Consider the following 21,818-nt stretch of genomic DNA (forward strand, 5'->3'; position numbering starts at 1 on the left):
AGAGGCACTGCGGGAACCGGCTGCAGCCCAGCTGGAGCAGGAGGGAGGGTGGCAAGCAGAGCTGCTTTCTTATCACCTAACCTTGCAGCTTCCTCTGCCGCTGTCAGTTCGTCCTCACCTGCAGACAGGGGAGGCAGCGATGCTCCAGGTGCAGCCCCAGGAGCATCACTGTGCAAGCGAGACACGGCACACACGCCGACAAGGGGCAAGATGGGACAGTGGTAGCAGTAAGAGCATCTTGGAGTTACTCGGCTCAGCCTGAGATGATTGATTTGATCACATTCAACCAAATCCCCAGAGCTGAGCCCTCTGCCAGGGCTTAGTGCTGGGCCTCCTGCGAGGTGGGTTTGGGGTCCAGAAGCTGCGGCCTTTGCTCAGGCACTGGCCATTTGGCTGAATGTCAGCCAGATTTCAGAAAGGATCCTGGCCAAAAAACATTTTTGGGAACATAAAATTAAAAAAAAAATTAAAAAAGAAGAAAAAAAAAAAGCAAGCCCCGGGAACCTCTCTCCTCCCCAATTTCTTTCTCATGCTGAAACCCACAACACGAAGCATGCTCAGAGAGAGAATAACTCAGGTCTGCTGGAAGCATCAGGGTTTCAACAGCTGTTTCAGAATAAAACAGAGACCCTAGAAACTTTTCACTGAGCAGCAGCAGGCAGGAGGAGTCCAGTCCCTTTCCCCCGACCAGCCATCAGCCTGGCGAGCGCGATGCTCCCGTGGATGCAGGAGACCCAGGTGCGAGTTCTCGTTTGGCACAAGGCACTTTCAATTCGATAGACATAGGTCTTGAGGGAGGGAGGGAGGGAGGAACTGGAGGCTTAGCTGGACAATGAAGCCCCTGAACGGAGAGCTCAGATGTGAATTTACAGGATGCTATCCATCCTGCAGGAACAGTGTCCTGTCCGCAGGATACTCGAGCGCGCCCTGAACAACATGAGTTGTGTCGGCATTATTGCTGCGCTGGAAGTGTCCATGTTCATGGCAAACAGCCATACATTCCAGCTCTGGTTTACTGCGTGTCTACTGCCCTGTGTACAGTCTTGAAGGGAGATCACACATGAAAGAGTAGCCTAAGTCTTGCATCTGCCTAATTCAGGCATATTCCTACTCCAAAGAATAAACCAGGTTACCTGCATCTCACCGGCATCACCCCCGAACCGGGCGGGTACACTCTCCTTCCCCTCACCTCTGCCAAAATCACTTTCCATCAAAAGCAATGTATTTTGAATCAGGCTCAAAAGTTTCAGTGACAACTCTTCACTCATCTCTAACTCAAAGCAGGTTGGCACATGGGAAAATTTCCCAGCTCCCTCGAGGTACACGGTTCACTGATCATCTGCCCTGCACCTCTGCACCCCTGCTGCATCCCAGCTGCACCACGGAGTGATCCTGTCTGTCCTTCTCTTAGGGGCAAGCTGTGGGGTGATCTCATCTGGGTGACCACGTCCCTTTCACACAGGGGTATGTAGACTCAGTTTAAAGATCTTAAGCAACAGAAGATGCAACTTATCTCTGGTTAAATTCTCCCAGCACCTAATTATTCTCACTATTATCCGGCAGTTCCCCTCTTTCGTTAGTGTTAGGGAAAGCATACAGGTCAGCTCTTCCTCTAATCTTGGTTTATTTAAGAAAGATGGGGAGAGGCTGTTCAGGAGGGCCAGTTGTGATAGGACAAGGGGTAATGGTTTTAAAATAGAGGGAGGTAGATTCAGGTTGGATATTAGGAAAAAATTTTTTACCATGAGAGTTGTAGAACACTGGAACAGGTTGCCCAGAGAGGTGGTGGATGCTCCATCCCTGGAGACATTCAAGGCCCGGTTGGATGAGGCCCTGAGCAACCTGATCTAGTTGGAGATATCCCTGTTCCTTGCAGGGGGGTTGGACTAGATGACCTTTGAAGGTCCCTTCCAGCCCTAACGATTCTATGATTCTATGATTCTATTAGACATCATATTTGATATCCCCTGCTATTCAGTCCAGTCCTGCATCTAAACAAAAGCCAATTTCAGGCTCATCCATGTTTTCCTACACTACTTTTGATTTATCTAGCAATTTCATTTCCTCAGTGACTTCCACAGTCTTCAGACGGACAGATCTCAAGGTACAGCCATGCTACCAGTATGCTAGCGGTACAGCGTGAGGGGTACTGACTGACCTACCCTTACACTTCATGGGATAGTAGTTTTGAAGATAATTTCCCAGGTGTACTTGAAATCTGCGTTTTCAGCATTGCACATCTATCCCTGCAACAGCACATGTAGCCACAATAAATACATCCGTGACCCAACAGCTCAAAGCTCAAGGGGCACTGACAACCATCACAGTTGTACAAACAAGCCTGGTAGCCCTGCAGGTAAATCAGGCATGAAACGTGCAGGTTGTCATACGCTGTTCTTGAGTATGACAGGGAACAGAAATCCCTGCAGGAGCCAAAAGCTTCCGAGAGCCCACGCAAGGCTTCCGCTCCCTGAAAAAGGGAAGTGAAGGCCAGGAGAATGGTACAAAGACATTGCAAAGCACGAGCTGGCTCTGCCATGCAAGTCCAGCACAGCCTGCCCATGGAAGTGCAAACACACAGGGCTTCATCCCAGACCTTGGACTTCTTCGCTGAACAGGAGGAGTTGGGAAGATGGACAGAAAAGGACAGACTCAACTCCTCCGATGTGCTCTCAACAGTAAATCTTCCTGGGCAGGCTGGTCTGGGTTTCAGCAGGAGCACATCTCCAGCTCAGCCCTACTTGTGAGAGTGTGAATCATGGCATCAAGCTGTGATTTGGTGTTGAGTTTCCATCAAAGGTTCTGGTTACACTAATATGCAAAGGAATTAGTTGAGTGTTGGAAGTCACATACAGTTAAAAGTCAGGGCCCCACAGGAAAGCTAGGCTAGAAAACAATGTCTCCTTTGACTTAGAAACCACAAGAAGACACATACAGCAAAATTCAAATATAAAAGGAAAGTGGAACATACGTTTGTTATTGTAAAGCAGCTCCTGTGTGCTCCATTAACAACTCTACTCTACTCAGCTTCTTTTTAATTAAAAAAAAAAAAAAAAAAGGCAGTGAAAGTCACCCAAATTTTAAGAGTCAAAATCCCAGGGAAAGTTGGGTTGGCTGTGCTGAACAGGAGCCCCTCTCCATTCAGCTTTCCTGCATTAAAGAGAAGAAGCGAGGAGGAGAATAGCACACGCAGGCACGTGATGGCTCGAGGATACCCTGTGCCCGCTGCTGCCCTCCACTTGAGCACTGGGGTTTTGTCACCCTGGTCTACATTTGAATTTTGTACCATGTTAAACTGTTGGGTAATGTATTTAATTTTTACCATTACAATAAAGACAGTAAAGGAGATGTAATTATGGCAAGAGGATGATAGGTCATACTAGAATTAACCCCTCCTTTTTGCTTCAGAAATTAAGCTCATGAGGGGATATCCTTTTCTACGTTCACTGGTGCCAGCTGAAGGCCAACTTACAGAATCATAGAATGGTTTGGGCTGGAAGGGACCTTAAAGATCATCTAGTTCCAACCTCCCTGTCATGGACAGGGACACCCTCCACTACACCAGGTTGCTCAAAGCCTCATCCAACCTGGCCTTGAACACCTCCAGGGATGGGACAGCCACAACTCCTCTGGGTGACCTGTGCCAGTGCCTCACCACCCTCATTGCAGAACATTTCTTCCTTATATCTAATCGAAATCTACTCTCTTTCAGTTTAAATCCATTGCCCCTTGTCTTATCACTACACGCCCTTGTAAAAAGTCCCTCTCCAGCTTTCCTGATGCAAATGAGTTACTGATTACTCAGGTGCTGGTTTTCATTCAGAAGTATTTGAGCCTTTTGTAAAGGTAAGTTAGAGAAGCAATACCTTCAGGGGAAGGATTTGCTAAGATAGCAATAAAAAAAAAACACAGAATGCCAGTCAGGCACAATCCTTTGAGAATATGACTACAAATTACTGTGCTGAAGAGCTATGTAAAACATCAGCTTCCTCAAGGATTATTTACAGCAAGTTAAGTCCAAAACACACAGGTGCTTGGGGAAAAAATTAGAAATAATAAGAAAAACAAAAAGAAGTATAAAGGCGTATATTTACTCTTTGACCTCAAGACTTAGCCAAATTCTCAGAAACATATTTTTAACAAAATACCTCAGCCTCTCTACAGTCATGGCAGATGCACGTCTGAAATCGATGCCCTGTGTCACCACTGTCAATTATATGATGTGAACGTAGCAGCAAATCACACATTTATCTCACACTGATCATTTCCTGAGGACTTCGGACTGTGGGAATATTATGATGTGAAATGGGTCCATCTGATTTACACCCATGGGCTGCAACACACATAAAGGCAACCACTTCTAATGAAACACGTACAGATCAGCTATCCAGAGTATAGCTGGACAATCATTTCCATAAGTCAACTGCTCATCTCTCCTAAAAGCTTTTCCTTTCCCTTCCACTTTCCTGAGGGAGGGACAAGAGTTCTGCTTAGAACTCCCTGAAACATCACTCAATCATGCAAAATATCATTCCCATCTTGAAAAAATTCTGGCCTCATGCAAAGCAGTAGGCCAAAGCTAGAACCACTAAGTTTAATAAGAATCTTCAAAATAATATTTGTATGACTTTTAAGGGACCATAGACTCTGCTTGACCATGGGGTGAAGCTCATCCAGACTCAACCTTTGCTACTGAAAAGGTCTTTCCTTCTCATCACTGCCTTAAACAGTTCAAAGACAGGAGAACCTTTGCTAAAGAACTGAAAATGTGTCTCTCCCTGAAGCAGAGAGGTTCTTATCACATTTCCCTGTGCATAGTAGGTGACAGACACCTATGCCAGCATCCGATGTTACTCAATTGCTACCACATGCCCTGTTTCCCGTGGACAACAGGATAGTAAGCAATATCAACAACCCTAAAATTTTACTTTCTTTTAAGAGGTGGGAGCTGCTACAAGCTCCCACCTCTTAAAGGAGAGTTCTCAAGGAATCATCTTGGTACATCTCTCCTGTACCAAGCAGAATTCAAATATATCCATATCCTTCCTCGCAGACGTTTGCCTGAAAGCATGCAAAGATGGAGATTTTTACCCCTCTGGGCAGGGTGTGTTGCCACGGGGTGAACTTGGATAGAGCTAGGTTTATGTTTGGATTGCCACCTCAATCCCAATCACATCCACAAACTCTTTACACAGGAGCCGTCACTGCTTTTCCTATCGGACAGACTCTTCCAGAGCCTTCACTGAAGCAGTTCGGTACAACCAACCAGCTGTTCCTCAACTTTGGTGAAAAAGAGTTGGAAACCAATCATGCCTACCACTTCACTTCAGACTCAGTGACCGGGTGGACCTGCAAGATGGCAGGTGTATGAAAACTTGAGCTTTGTCCTCGCTAGGCAGGATTTCCTCGCTGCTCTCAGAGACTTATGCCATCACACTGGCATTCAACTTACATCCCTAAAATAGAAGCCCGAGTTTCTCTATAGCTAACAGCAAGCTGTATTCTCCTCCCAAGAGTGACTCAGAACACCTACACTGGGAACCTTCACTTCTCTGTGTGACTCTAGATGGTCTCTGAACTTAGATGGTGTGAACATTACATGGCATGCATAGCGTCTCTCTTCCTTCCCCAGACAAACAAAGTTAATGCCCTCTTCCATGTAGTCCATCTAACCAGAGGTTTTAATTAACCAGACTCTTCTCCTGCTATACTTGGAGTGCACAACTGATGCAGAGTCTTGTGCACAAACTCTCGGGGCTAGACACGTGAAGAAGAGGAAGCAGCATCAGAAAGATAAACCACAAGATAAGGAGGATATGAGACCTGCTGGTCTGTAGCTTCAGAGCACCCAAAAGAAAAAAACTTGCATGTAAAACACAGTTTTCAAAAAACAAATATTGCAGGCCAACACCATGCTGCAAAAACTAGCCAACATCTCTTCTTCCAGAAGGTTCAGCTAGATAATTAGTCATGTGAAGAGGTAGTTCAATGGGAATTTTTTTTTAAAATCATATTTTTTTAAAAAGAGATTGTATTTTAGAAAAGGTCATCAAAATAGTGGAAAACCAGTATACCAAAAGTGGTTGTAAAATGTATGGGACATGAATGGGACATTCGGCCTTAGTATAAATCCCATCATTTTGGTGGGCTTCTTCCCACCTCAGGGCAAGCTTGGCTTCTCAATATTTAAGTCCAAATGTCTAAGAGACAACACTGGATTCAATAAAGTTGCTCTGGAGAGGCCCTAGCTCTCCAGAAAAGTCCCAAGGGTGATGTGTTCACATCTGTCATTTGAGAAGTGCTGTGGGTCCCCAGCACCAGGTCTGCAGCCTGCGGGAGAACCCCAGCCCTGTCATCCCGGCTCCACGCTGCAATTGCTGCTCTGAGGCCAAACACAGACAGAACTTGTTGAAAACAATTTAATTTAATTTAATTTAATTGCCTTGCAACTGGTTGCTTTTAACTCAAGCAAACTTTCCTCGACACAGCGCCTGCCTTTTAAAAATCACTCATGTTTAATTCTCCTTGTTTCTGTACTGTTTGCATCTGACAAGAACACAAAAGTTAAAATTCACTGAAGGGAAAGAAGGGAATGGAAAAAAAAAAAAAAACAAACAAAACCTTGAAGCCAAATAACTTATGACATGAAAGCTTTGGATTTTACTAGCCTTCCCGAGTTTCAGATGTCATAAACCATACAGGTGCAACTATCTCATTGCTCAGCACCCATATGAACCTTGTTATGTTAAAGTGAACACAAATCCAACGAATACTTCCAGGTTTATAGTAAACCTTCATAAAAAACCTGTCCATATTTTCCCCATATGCAGGCACAGCTGTGCAGAGGCACATCTGGTCGGGAAACTAACATGGATCTTTGAATTTATAGTTTAAGATCCTTAAGCTTGATGGTAAATTATGATAAAACTAGGAATATCAGTTCCTGTCTCCAACAGAAAATATAAATCCTTCTTTGATTGATATTGATTGCAGGAAGGAAACAAAGCACTTATATTTCCCCATGTCACGAGAAACTCCTTCATTGCAATAAACATCCGGTCGATAGGAATATCTTGGGAAGATAAATGATACTATATTTGTAAGCAAACTGAGAAAAGAGCAAGTGCTGATTGGCCACATAGCTCGTGCATCCATGTAGCTTCAAACGCACCACAGTGGGCTCTGAGTTTGCCAGATTCATAAACTAAAAAGATTGCATGTATTAAGGTATGTCAAATGTGATTGCTATTTATTATTATCCTGCACCTTTTACTCAAACATCCAGTCCAGCTCAACTGAAGTAAACAAATTCATTGATTTAACAATTTATGGCTTGATTTTAAAAGCAGGTGAGCCTGCAGGGGAATATCTAACATATGTTTGAAGTTAATCACAAGCCAACCAAGTGAAACCAGTGGTATTGATCACATGCTTAAAATTAAGCATCAATTTCACCGTTTTCCTGGTTCAGGTTTGCCATAGCAAGTCCTGAGTGTGATGGGAACATCTGCAGGATGCAACCCAACTTGGGTCAGTGAAAGCTGTAGCTCTGGCTGATCTGTTGCCATCCATCATGAGCAGCAATATCGCCCTGACACCTTGCAAACCCGACCAAAAGCCTGGCTTTCCTTCCTGAATAGCACTGGCTGAAATGAGGAGGAAATGAGTGGGAAGACTGATGTGGCCCCAAATGGCTATACTGCAGCTACTCAGCCGTTATTTCACATTAGACTTCGAAAAGTGAAGGAAAAGCCCTTCACTCTCCACAGCAGAATAATGGTTCAGCTCATCCACCTCTCAGGTCAGCAAACGGCCAAATTTTGTTACCTCCACCACTGTCAGCTTGGATTTCATTCACTGGTTTCAACAGGGTGACTTCCCCTCTCACAAGCACATCTAGGACCAGAACTGAACTCTTTAGGGCAATATAAATGATATCTCAAAAGAGATATAAAATTTGGTTTCTGTAGTGCCATCAGCCCAAATCACCAGGGAGCTCCTGCCTAAACTCATTCACACCTTCTCTATAGCACTACAAAGCCAATAAACATGTCCTCTCTATATTTACAGCTTTACAGGGGCCAAACTTCTTCTCAAAGTCATCCCCCCTGCTATGTAACTATCTTGCCCTGCTGTCTCCTTATCATCTGGCTACTACAGGTAGTACAGGTTTCCCCGTGGTGGTGTGCATCCAGGACAAAGAGAAGGCAGTGTCACCACAGATGACAAGCAGAACTGCACACGAGCTGGGACACGGCGTCAGCAAGTTACATATAAACCAGGCACTAGATGGAAAATGGATGCATCGAGTGCCTGAACTACACACCAGTGAAATTCTCTGACCTAAATATAAATGGGCTTAAAATTAGACGTTCTACCACGTAACCAGAGGACAGGAAAAAAGGAGTAAAATTGCTAAGGAAAAAGCAAATGCATGAAAGACATTTCTAGCAAAAGGCAGCTGTTAACTCTGGAGAAACTCCAATTTAACATCCATCCCTTCCTAATGCAGCTCCCATTGAGGTGAACGAAGGTTGCTTTGCCTTTCTTTAAACCTCAAGTGAACGTGTAGGAGTCGCGTAGAGTTTGGCTTGTACAGAGTGGAGAGGAGCTGAGGTCAGATACCGCCCAAACGCAGGGAGTAACTCTGCCACACGGACTTGCTCTGCGGGACCGCACGGGAGCATGGCTCCAAAACCATCATTCACTGCTGCCAGGAGGACACAGTACTGCAGATCCAACGCGATCTGCTAGCTGGTTTAAATCTGAGTTTGGTAGGTGACGGACCTACACTGAGTTTGAAAGCCAGGCTTGACGTTTGTACGTTTTGAACCTCACAAAAAGCCCTAGCTTACACGGAAGAGTCTGTCATCAAGATGAAACGGGCTCCGCTGGAATTCAGGACAGCTGGGCATCTTATGACAGAGTTGGGTCACAGGAGGTTTAATATATAGCCCAGAAAAGGCAGCGAATATTTTGCCGAAGTTTCTGAGTTTTCACAAGCTAATCCAAACCAACATTGAGAACATCTAGGACTTCACCACAGTTCAACTTCAGCCACTTTATGCACATCTACAAGCACACCCAGGTTCACATGGCCCTCCTCTTTCAGGGTCGGCCCTCAACAAGACTTTCAAAAATGAACTCACCCCCCACCTTTTCCTCTACGGTGTTGTTCTCCAGTCCCTTACCTGGACAACAGGGTGGCCTCCGGTCGGTGCCTTGACGGCCCCTCGACTCCCCTCCGTCTCATAGTGTGCCCGGTGGTGGGGCTTCGGCTGTACCTCGATCCGCAGCTCGTAGGAGCCAGACTGGCTGGAGAGCGGCCACTCGAGGGGCGGGAGCGACTGGACGGGCAAACTGGGCAGAGAGAGACCACACCAGCTGAAACTCTTTCGCACTTTATTTCTGAAAGCCCTGATCCCTTCTTCCTCCAAGTACCCCGCCAGGGCTGCTGTCACTGAAACGTCTCAGAGTCTGCTATTAATTTCAATGAGAATATGCAGTCCTGCTCACATTTGATTACAAAACGTGCTGAAATTCAGGATTAACACAGTAATTTCTGTGGGCCCATCTCCTTGCAGAAGAGAATAGAATATTTCTATTTTTTTAAATAGAAATATCTGTAGAAGTTATAAGTTTTCAGAGATGCTCCTCTTTTATCTAGCTTTTGCTGTGTGTCTTAATCTTGATCATAGCTAACATATATTGTGAAATATTATCTTCATTAACCATTACTTACCAGTTGCGCAAAGTAATAATATTTACGATTTCCATAAATAACAATACACACACAAATAAAATGCTAAATATTCTTACCTGATACTAATTTTCCTGTTATCAAAGTAACAAGAGTTTATCACATGAAATGAATACGTTGAAAAGTACAACCAGAGTTCGTGCAAGATTTTAAACAACTCTTATTTTGTTAGTACAAACTGCTGCCAGGGCTGATGTAACAAGCCATGAAAAGTCACGGCCCGCGTTCCCTCACTCACAATGTGTGTTCAGCAGGTCAGCTGTCAGGAGCAGCACAGGATAACGTCAGCATGGAGACACCCTCGCCACCGAGCGGGATGGCAGGGCTGACGGGGTGCCAGTGGTGACTGCAAGTGGAGTCATGCGTTTGGCAACCTCTGTCCTGGCAGATGTGCTCCGCTCAGGGTCCAGACCCATGTGCCACCGGGCACTGCCAGCGTCAGATGATGGAGGGAGCTGATGAGGGCAGTGCCAACAGCTGAGATTGGGGTTAACTGACAATTTACACATTAACAACCAACAATAAGGCAGCTGGGGTTAATCAAATGCTCGGTCTGACTTGGAGCAGGGTGCTCTATTTTGAATCAGGAAATATTTGAAGTATTTTCATCCTTGATGGAAATTTGTGATACAATTCCCTGAATTCAGAAGAGCAATCAAACCATTTTCTTTAAAAGCTGCAGGATGGAACAAGAGTGTTTAGCCTTTGAGAAAGGCTGTTTATAATCTGCTTTTTAGACAAATAATTTGGAAAATTGAATTTGTTGTATGCTGCGCTATCAATGAACCACTTTGATGATGTTTCTTCCAAACACAGATTTTTTCATCTGTTGGAATCATACTAGACTGGGCTCCCATTAACCAGTGCTGTCCCTGAGCACTTAGCTCTGGTCAGCAGCAGGATCTGCCCAAGGAAACCATCCTTGGGATGATCCCTAGAGATCATCATGCATGACAGAGGACATCATGCCAGGAGAAAACACACAACCACAAGAAGCATTACATACCTGCAGATAGGTATTGCAGGCATCAGTTGCTTTGTCCAGGATGGAGGTACCAACAAAATTGATTCTGGGGCTGAGTTTCTCCTGTCCTCCTGCTCACAAGGCCCGTGGAAGTCGACAGTCTGAAAGACGTGACATGGAATGCTGTTTTTGTGGGAAGGCATTGATGAAGGATCAGGGCTGGTTTTCCAAATTTTCGTGGGAACGCCACAGGAAGGATCCGTAGGAAGGCTGCTCATAGCATCCATGGAAAGAGAGGCGCTGGGCAACTGCGTGTAAGTAACTGACGAGTTGTCTTCTCTCAAGGGGATGCGAGGAGAGGATTGTGGAGAGGGGGTCCTTGACTGTCGTGGAGAAGTGGAAGGCAGCTGAGTACTGTAGAGCTCAGTGCAAGAGTACCTCCGTTTTGCACCTGGTGATGAAGACCTTGAGTTGGGACAGGGTGATGGTGAATGTCGTCCCAAGCAGGTTTCCTCCGTGATGCTTGTTCGTGGTGACATTATTGGAGAGGTTCTAGGAGAATAATGAGTATGGATGTTTTGAAACTGTGGACAAAGGTCATCACTAGGACCATTATTTGGTGAAACACATGGTGATGTGCAAGGAGATACATTTGTCTCTGAAATGAAACTTGCAGAGGAGCCGCTACTAGCTGGGCTCAAACACAGTGGTTCTCTGTAGCCCTCAAAGCCAGGGACGGGCAGGGTAACCCTTGGGCTAGCGGTAGCTGAGTTTGACTGATGTTCTACCAAAAGAACATCTGTGTCTCTGCTGCGGAAGGGACCCCCTGAATGAATCAGTTCATGATATGGAGTAATTTCAATCCTAGGGCTCGGAGCAGAGGCCCCTGCAGCGTTGGCAGGGTGTGTAGGTGTTGTCCCTATGCTATCTGGCTGTCCATATCTGCCCATGGGATCTGCAGAAAGGCTAGAAAAAGGCAGGGGGCATGGCTTGAGGCCACAGTCCAAGACATCATGAGCGTATGTAACTCCAGAGGGTGGGCTGTTGGTTTTATGTGGAGTCGGTTCTTCTGGAAAAAGAAGGGTCTCTTTAAGACTATAAATATTATTACAGAAGCTGAGCAATCATGGATTAAAAAAAAGCATATTTATAAATTGGTTGTGATCTGATATTAGGTAAATATTTGTTTAATTCTTTTTAACTGCAGTTAATGCTTGTGAAAAGTACTGGATTAACAGCCAGGGAAGCTCAAGTGCTCAGAGCAGATGCAGCACGGACAGAAGCCCTGCAAACACCTCCACACTGCCCGGCGGGCTCCCTCTCCCTGAGCCCTGCCCTAGAGCGATCACCTGGAAGGGTCAGTGACACGTCAGCCTCCCTGCCCGTGTCGAAGTTGGCCTTCCTACTCCTTCTGCCAAACATACCCCTTAGCACCAACTGGGGTGTTGTGACTTTGGCCAACTTTTGTCAACTAGGAGCTGGACTGAGACCGTCATGGCACAAAACCACTTCCAAATAGGTCTACGTGAAACCAAAAGGTTGAGGAACAGCTTTTGGTGAAGGGAGAAAAATCTTTCTCACACAGCAAAGTCCAGCCAGAAAAAGGCTTCATGAAACCAAAGCTGAACTCAAGCTCTTAAATGAAAAAGTCAGTTCTGTGTGATGATTTGTTTGGCTGCATATCATGTCAACAAGTTTTGGTGACAGGTTTCACAGGAGAAAGCACCAGGTGACTAGAAAATACATTCACCAATATTTGTTAGAAAAGAGAGAGATAGAAAGGATCCAGCCCCGTGTTTACAGGCAATCACCTTCCAGTTTCAGCTCAGGGAACGTTTTGGCCAGAGAAGAATTATAAAATACAGACTAGCAGGTCAATGTTCACTGCAACTCTCTTTCCTGGCGGAAAAAAAAATCCTCAATTTTCAGAGATTCTAAGGCTTACAAACTGTCCCCAGGTTGCAGAGAATTGAGATGCTTCTAGGCAATACAGAATTCCCATCAGCATCGCTGGGCCCAGTTCTGATCTTGTCCCAGCACCCCACTAGGTGCTTAATGCCAGTGGCATCCAAGAGAGCAGAGTCATGCCTGGTATTCCTGGGACAGACCCCTCCCTGTACATCAGCTCCTGTAGCTTCCCCAGCCTGGAGCTGGATAGTATTTGTTGTTACACAAAAGCGTGAAAAATACTGTCAGGATTTTTATATGTTTTTAAAGATGTTTTTCAATGTAATCAGCAGAAAATATCTGTAACAGCTCCACAGTTTGAGATTAATTTACATTATCTGCTCATCCTTGGGCATAGATCAGCATGCGTCACAGGCAAAAAGGGTTTCATTTAAATATTTAAATAACTGTTCCAGCATTTTCTGTAACGCTAGTCTACACAAGGCAGCATTCCCCATGAGCAAATAACATTGTACATAAAGCCAAGTAGGAGCTGACTCTGCTTTCTGCAAAAGTTTGTAGTGAAACTTTCGCATGTGAGAGATTGTGAATTAATTTCAGGGGGTTTCTGTTCATTTTCACTTTTAAATGCTTCTTAGTGCGAAAGCAAAATCTTCCACTGATTTTTGACTACTACTTTTTGTGCTCAATGTTTCGCAACTGCTGGAGAAAACTCCACAAAAAGAAAAAATGTAGCAGGAACTGCTGAGCCTTCTTGTTTAGCGGGAAACCCCGACCAGCCAACCAAACAAACCAGCACACAGAATGCCTATGCGAGGGGATGGGAGACGACCGGGAGAGTCCAGCTTGCAGATTTCTTAAGGTTCCTTCTGGCTTTTAATTCCAGCTGTTTTGGTAATGGGGGAAAACAGCGACAAGTAACCGAATTTTGAGCCAAATGTATTTTTAGCATTGTCGATCTCGGATATCAGAGCTTTGGCATTCACATGGTGAGCGCACAATTTGCATCACTCAAACTCTGACACATCAAGCCTAGATATTGATGCCACAATTCACTTTGAATAAAACTCATCACTCCTTTGGACTTAATAGAGCAACACACCCCTCCACAGTCACACAAAACACCACTCCCACTGCTTCCGGAAGAATCACTCCCATATAAATTGATGGGACAGAGCAAAACCAGCACCGAACAGAGGCAGGCTGGATGCCAGGGCTTGAGGCAGGGTTTGTACAGTGACCAGAAATCGCAGAAAAGCTCCCCAGGCTGAGTGGCTTCACCTCAAGGAACAGGCGACCGTTTCGGTTCCCCATTCCACACACCTACAGTAAGAGCTGCCCCCGCCGTACACGTTAAACCACGTTATCTGTGCCGGATACACGGACAACAGGTAAAGAATTACAACTCCTCGCAACACATGTTGAGCGGCAGAGCTAGTGTGCATAGATTTGTGTTGAGGGGTACGGGAAAAGCAAACATACAATTTGTATGTGCATGTATAATTTTTAAAGTCTTCTGAATAAAACACATACACCACCAGCCACACTTTCTGCCTATTAAAAATCAGGCTTTAGATAACCCAAGTTTTCTTTGCTTTTCTCTGAAATACAGTGTTTACACGAGCACTTTCATCTTTGGCAGTCACCCGCCAAGAGGATCCACGTTCCAGACATTAATAACAATGTTTACGTACAACAACAAGCCGCAGCGTGCCCTCGCCTTCACCCAGCACCCTGGCAGAGCCCTCCTCTGCCACACTTCCCAGGCTGCGCACACCGGCACCGCTCACCCAGCGCCCGTGGGCGATGCGCAAGGCGAGCGCCCTGCGCCAGGCAGGCAACACCCATCACCTTCCGCAGAGCAAAAATATTTCATTTTCCCTCTGTGCGGCAAATTATCAATAAAGCAGGCAGCAGCGCAGGAACGCGGGCAAGACTGCGGACGAGAAGCCCTTGGCTCGCCTGACGCGTGCCCAGGGAGCGGCGGCGGGCAGCGGTGCCCAGGGGCTGCGGCTGCATCCTGCAGGGCAGAGGCTGCCGGCCCTGACTCATCGGCATGGCTTCGTCAGGACTCAGGGCTTGAGGGGTTTGGGGAGATCTCCAGACCAAGCCCCAGCCCTGCATAACTTCAGAGGCACAATGAAATCACTGTCTCGGGTGCTCTTGCCCACGCCGGTGACGTCAGGGTCTGTTGCCATGGGAATGCCGGTGATGCTGCAAGGCAAGGCTCCGACCTCACTGGGGGAGGGAAAAGGGGCGGTTGGGTGAAGCAGCAAGTGCTGCTCTCCAGTAGTAAACGGCTCTTCCATCAAAATCAGGAGAAATTCTGCTTTTTGCTTCAGCAGCAGGGGACTGGCTACCTGGCTCCTGGCCAATTTGGCTAAGGCAGGCTGGGGTTTGGAATCCGCTCAAGGAAGGGGCAGACCCAAGCCAACATCCCAGCTTCCCCAGACGAGCACCAACAGGAGTTTGTTTTTTATAAACAATGCCAAGCTCCTGCCTTTCAGACGGGCAGCGGGGGACAGGGAGAGGTTGCTCCCCAGCAGCGCGGCTGCTTTCTCTCTGCATTTGCAGAGACCAGCGGGAACATGGAGCAGCCCAGGGCATGGGAATGGCTCCAGGCGGATGGCTCCAGCAGTACCCGTGCTCCTCCCTGAGCTGCCAAGGCAAGCTCGGTTAGGGTGGCAGGGGCTGAGGACAGTAAACCTCACGCTGCTGGCCCTCTGCCACACCAGAGCTGGCAGGGAGCAGCCCTGCTGCCCACCAGCTGGGCTCCCCAAGGAGGCGAGAGGCCATTGCACCCCCTTACAAGAGAATAATTACGCGATGGATCAGCCTAGCAAAGGTGTTTTTCAAGAGCTGAAGCAGCTTTGAAACCCTTGTGCAGATGTCCCAGGGGTACAGTTGTGCACGCAAGGTTGCACCGCCTTCAAGGGTTCATTTGTCCCTGCACACTGCATCCCAGAGCACAGACTGAAATCCTGCAAAGGACTGTCCTCCCCGCGGCTTTTCTGGCGGACGTCTCAGCGAGCAGCACAGCAGCTTCAGCCCAGCTCCTCCGACAGCCCTCCGCACGGGCGGCTGCAGAGCTGGGTGCAGTCTGTTGCTCCCCCACCTCGCCACGCTCGGGCATTTCCCAGCCTGAGGTTTCACTGCTGAATCATCCTCTGATTCAGTACCAAGAGATCCTTCTGGTTTGAAAGAGGGTTAAAAGAAAGCAAGCTTCACACCCAGACAGCTCTGGCACCTTCTCACATTCTCAGCCAGCTTTACTGCCAGCAAACAGCCTGTTCCCCTGCGCCACCCACCCAAGCCTCACAACTATGAAAGTCCTACCTCCAGTCCCCCTTAGGATGCCACCCAAACTGCCTCCAGGCTGCCAACTCCTATTCCCCCCTTTTTTCCATACCCAGTTACTAGTTCACAAGGCCATTTCTCCTCTCCCCACAACAGGAGTGGGAAGAAGGGCTCTGCGTGCCACCGTATTGTAAACAAACAGCAAAGCAGCTCCTATAGACAAGCTCACGAATGCTGCAGGCAGCTCCATCAACTGTCCGACAGCTGGGCAACCTCCCCAGGCCCGTACCTTCGGGACCGCCCTGAGTGCTGACAAGCAAGGGGAGTTAAAACACACGTGAAAAAGATCAAGGCATTTAAGTTTCAAACTCTTGATTTAAAACACTCCTTTTCACATGCTTCTGAAAGGCAGAAAGGAAAAGCCACACCAGGACCTGCTGGGCTCCAAGGATTTCCCAAGCCGGACGGGACACACCAGTGTGTGTGTGCACGTGTGGCTTTGCCAGGGCCCTCCCTCCGCTGTTTTTCAAACAAAGCAGTAACTTCAAAGCCATTCAGTCAGCCAAATGTGACCTTGCCCATTAGCATGAAATTAGGGAATAACAGATCACCCCAGCAACTGCATTCCACCATGGGTTTATACAAATCATCATCTAGGCTAAAGATAGCCGCGTGCAGGACAAAGGAGCCAAGGGAGGGCAGGGGGAGAAGTTTGGTTTTGACCTCACATCCGTTTGCTGCAGTGCAGCTCCTGAGATTCAAATGGAGTTCCTTATTTGCCTAAGTAAGAAAGTCCAATTTTTTTTTATTAGTTTGCTTATTGTCACTTGAAGGAGCCAGTCCAGAGCTTTTTTGCCTTTTTCAAAAGCCGAGTTGTCTCTTACTGACACTAGCTGCTTGGAAGCTCAAAGTGAAAGTTGGTTTCCGGAGTGAAATCTGGTATTCTCTGCTACATGTGTGTGTTTGTCTCTTCGCTGCGGGGCTGCCGCTGAACACTGCCTCTGTGTTACTGAGCCAGTCACCAGGACCAGCTGCAAGCACTTTTTTCCTTTTAATAGCTTTGTATTAGGGAGAAAAAGAAGGAATGAGGAAAATTATACAGGGCTTCACACCTAAAAGACACGGCAATGTTCCTGGGAGACTGTCTACATACAAACAAGCATGCAGAGGAATATTAATATTTATAGATGCTCCCTGCTTCCCCTCTCTATATTATATATACGTAGACTTTGTAGACTCATACCACCAGATGCAAAGCAAGAGTCTGCTGAGCTACAGCGATGGCTTGAGCCTACAAGAAACTACTCCTGATATCCATTCTCACCTGTTGTCTTAGGGCGGGTTTTGTCTGGAATCTTATTTAAAGATGGATTTTATTTGGATTTTAAGTTTCAAAACACCCCTCAGAGGATCAGTCCTCAGAAGGGTTAACCTCAAATATTAAAAATTATGCTACAGCTTTGCCTTGTCAGTGGATCATCACACAGCAAACATAGAACAAAAATACATGAAGTGAGTTGCTGAAGCACAACAGTTGTCTGGCTTTTCACTCATAGTGGCCAACAACAGGTACTATGGAATAACCTACAAAGCAGTTACTAGAATTTACTGGAAGTCCAATTTGTCCAATCTGGAAGTTCAATTTGTAGATGCTAGTTCAAATGCTCATTCACTTCCTGTCAATCTTCTCCACTGAGAAACACGGATATTCAGCACCTTTCAAGTTTGAAATAAGCTAAAATTTGAGATACCACTAGCAACACCTTCACCTGTACTCAGGGGAATGCATCTAACACATCTTTTTAAAAGCAGACAGAAAACGTCTTCAATGCCCAAGTGAAATCACAATTTCAACCTAACAGCCCCCACTTTGCCCCAACTTCCCAAAGCCTCTTCACCTGGGCACAACTGCTGATGGCAGATGTTTCTGGTTTGCAAATAGTGAAAAGAAGACAGCTAATTAGAGTCTGGCAAGTGAGAGTAAAAGTTAAAAGGTCCACGGAAAATGGCACTTTGTAAAGCACTCCTGCTTTTGGAAATGGTTGGCTTAGAAAGGAATATTTAATATTAATAATATTGACCATAGGATTTTTATTTACCCTTTTTTCCCTGTTGCTTTTATAGCAGGCCATGTTCCTGTTGTCTTGGGCACACGTAAGCACTACTGAATGCCAACCGCTTTCAGTAAGGATATTTCTGGCATTTCCATGGCAACAAGTTGTGATATAGATCCTACTTTTAAAACACAAGCTTAAGTGGATGGTCTCAAATCCCAACTTTTTACAAAACTATTCATCAGAAATAAACTTTCATTCCAATCCATACCTAGAGTCTCAAATGTTCTTTTTTTCTCTTTAAAAAATAAATAAATAAATAAATTACTTTTAGCATGTTTACAGAGATTTGTTATTGTAGGACTTGTCGTGAGCGGTGGGTGGAGCAGGCCAGACTCCGAGGAAACCAAACCAGAGCCTCTTCCAAACAGACTTTGAATGCAGGAACCAGATTGAAACACTGGGATCCACAGACACTCCTATGGTTTTGGTTCCATTTCGAATCCTCCACTGAAAAGGACTTGTTTTCCCAACTGCAGTTCAGATGAGGCCAGAATTGCACATGAACAACGAGCATCATTTACCACCAGCACGTGGATAAAGCCCTTTCTCAAAATTTGAACATTTTCTGTTCTCGTGTAAACATGCTTTAATCTTTTGTACATTAAAGGTCACGGATGTATACAGGATTGCTTTCAGACTCTAGCTGGTGCCTTTTCAAAGCGAGCGAGAATGTTCTCCAGATTACAATGCTAGTATATATGGTTGTGATCTTTTTCTTTTTATGCTAATCATTTCCATCTTTGGAACAAACAAAATTACTACTAATTATGTCTTCCAGTCATTCAAACATGGAGAAAGCAGGCTCAAGAAGGAAGTTACTTCTACTACAAGCATACACTGCTCTGCATTTATGTGGTTTGAAGATTAAACTTTCTACCCCCCACCTACATACTATTATATTCTGTGGAAGTTCCCACTTAAAGCTTCACAGCAGTACTCTCTACTATAAAGTTGTGAAAAAAAAAAAAACAGCATCTGAAGCTTTCACTGAGATTTAATGTATTTTCACTAAAATCACTGACCTCTCCCCATTGTAGATTTATTTTAGCAGGGTTTGATCTACATTAAACCTTGAAAGAAAATTCAGCTTTGTACATTTGATGACATTAACCATCCTCACTCAGCTTTGATGCTGGTGCACATCTGTATATTTATACAAGTAAACAAAGAATAAAACTCTGTAAACAACTCTCCATTTTGCTAATGATACCACGATTCAGGCCTAATAGGTCTCTGCACCGTCCCCTAGGAACACAACATCTCTTTCTTCAAATGCCCTAAAGAAATGCCACCTCTCAACTGTGCAGAATCAAAACACACGTATCTTAGAAACAATAACCCAGCAATGCTTCCCTCTGAGTCTTGTCTCTTTTGGCTTTGTCTGCTTTATACAAATCCATACTTTATGGGATAGGAAGTATCGATTTTTAGTATCATCAATCAATTGAACTATCATTTTGAAAGTCAGGGAACATTTATCACGGTGCTTTTAGTGTCACAGACTTGCATAAACTCAGAAAAGTAGAACAGACTGTCACTTTTTTAACTTAAGCTTACGTTGTTTGGACCCAAACTGGAAACTGGTCTCCACTAACTCCTTGGGGCTCCTAGATCCAGTGCTCTAACTGGCTTTTTGAGTTTCTAGAACACCCTCTACCGTCTCGATGATGATGGTCCCAAGGTGACCAACCAAGCTGAGCTCTTCTGCTTCATCTTTCATAGCCACACTCTGATACCCACGTTCACAACTCCGTAAATACTAGCAAGGTCCCACAGCTGCGTTCAGATGCTCCAGCACCTGCTGGGGGCCAAGCCACTCGCCGCCAGTGGCCGCGACCGTTCGCAAGCACCTGCTGGCTACGGCAGCACCGCAGAACCCGAGCAGCCCAGCGCTGAGCCCAGCCCGCCAAGCAGCGCACCGCTCGGCAGCCCTCGCCTCGCCGGGCCCGGGCAGCCAGACCGGGGCACGGCCCGGGTCTCCCCCGCCCTCCGAGGGGCTGGCGGAGCGCGCAGGCAGCGCCCGGCCCGGCCCCCGGAGCCGCTCGGTCCGGCAGAAGCGGCCCCGCCGCCCCGTCGGGGCTCGGCACCGGCTCCTCCTGCGGCGGCTCCTCACCAACCTTCGATCGGCTTCAGGTAGTCGTAGTCGAAGAGGATGGAGAAGTCAAACTCCTCCTGCGGGCTGCCCTCCCGGGCCGGCTCCGGGCCATGCCCGGGGCCCCCCTCCTGCGGGTCGGGCTCCGGAGCCTGGGCGGCGGCGCTCATCGCGGCCGGAGCCCGCTTGGCAGCGGCGGGGCGGGAGGGGAGGGGAGGCTCGCCCGGGGCCGGCCGGCTGCCGAAAGGAGCCCGAAGTGCGAGAACCGCAGCGAAACCCGTCGGTATCCTTCCAAGTGCAAGTGAAGAGGAGTTAAGGGAGTCAAAAAAAGAGGGAAAACAAGCAAAAGGGTCTCCCGGGGGTCGCTGAGGCGGGCGCGGCTGCCCCCGACGGCGGGGGGTGCGGGCGGGGAGCCCCGGCGGCGGCACACGAGGGGTATCGGCGCGACGAGCGGTGGCAGCTTCCTGCTCCCGAGCAGCCACCTGCCGCCGGGGCCGCCCCCGGGGAGGAGGAGCCCGGACCGGACCGCACCGGCCCCGGCCCTACGGCGGGGCCGCGGCCCCGGGGGAGAGGTGGGTACCACGGGGAAGGATGCGTGCAGGGGTCGCGGTGGGGGAGCGGAGGAAAGGGGCCAGGGAAGGAGAGACAGTGGAACTCACAGGAGAAAAGCGGGGCTGCAAGGGAAGTAATGGCCTTGCACAGGGATAGGAGCCTCCAGAAACCCCTCCGGCCCCCATTCGGGGAGCCGTCTCTGCCCTGTTACCCTGGGTTGAGCGTCTTGCTGTCTTGCATGCAGCCTCCTCCTCCCCAGCAGCCGGGCCCCTTTCTGTTGAGGTTTCCAGGGTGTCCAGCAGCACCAGGCAGCCCAGGTGCTGCCCTTGCCTTCTCTGGGCTTCATGCGTCCCACGCCACGTGCTCCTGCCTCTCATCGCAGGCTGCTGCTAAGGCAGCAGCAAGCAGGTTTCTGGGTACATCTCCTTCTGCAGTCCCAGGCCAACCTCTCTTAACTGGAGCACCTTTAGAAACATCAAGTCCATCACGCACAAGGCCTCTGTTCTCCTCCTGCCTCGCTCACAGTGTCTCACAGAATGGGCTCTTGCCACGTTCCCTGCTGACCACACTGCCAGTGCTGCCAGCTTCCCCAGGTACCCTCAGCCACCTTCGCCACATTGACTCTATTCATCAACATCTTGCCTGGGCCCTTCACAGGGTGCTGGTCACTGCCTCCCAACTGCCTTCTACCCCTACAACCAGCAATGACATCACTCGTGGGTAACTGGAGATCCTAAATTTGTGTGTTTAGAACATCTGTGGTCAGAAGACTCTGGCCCCTCGCTTACCTGTTTGTGTGGTCCCCTTTATTAGTGTATGGATGGTTGTCACCAGGTCTGTGAGTCTGAAAAATGTTCTTAGCCTGTAGACAGGGAAGGGAGGCAAAGGCAGAGGGACCAAGATAATTTAAAAAGTATTTTGGTGTTTACTTCAACTTGTCTTTATTTGCTAAGCCTGTTAGCACGACAGCATTAACTACATTACAGATCTGACCCTAAGTTACTTATCTAATGTCACAGAAAGTCTGTTTCATAGCACACATGAACCAGAATTTCTACGTTTAGGTTTATACCCTGCCCCCTTTATCATTAACGTGGCCAGACAGGTAATGACAAATCACCTTCTCAT

At 47.2% G+C, this 21,818-nt stretch overlaps 1 protein-coding gene across 1 annotated transcript in view; it reads right to left on the reverse strand.

Annotated features, from left to right (window-relative positions):
- Positions 1–20,308, reverse strand: part of NFATC2 (nuclear factor of activated T cells 2) — an 80,339-nt gene extending 60,031 nt beyond the window's left edge. The window contains exons 1-3 of the mRNA XM_086623158.1: positions 20,164–20,308; positions 10,767–11,793; positions 9,192–9,360 (exon numbers count right to left, since the gene is read on the reverse strand). Of these exons, the coding sequence (XP_086479284.1) occupies positions 9,192–9,360; positions 10,767–11,793; positions 20,164–20,308 (1,341 nt within the window). The remainder of the gene's footprint in view (positions 1–9,191; positions 9,361–10,766; positions 11,794–20,163) is intronic.
- Between the last annotated feature and the right edge of the window lie 1,510 nt (positions 20,309–21,818).

Source organism: Tauraco erythrolophus, chromosome 18 (assembly GCF_009769465.1).
Source record: "Tauraco erythrolophus isolate bTauEry1 chromosome 18, bTauEry1.pri, whole genome shotgun sequence".
NCBI classification, from domain to species: Eukaryota; Metazoa; Chordata; class Aves; order Musophagiformes; family Musophagidae; genus Tauraco; species Tauraco erythrolophus.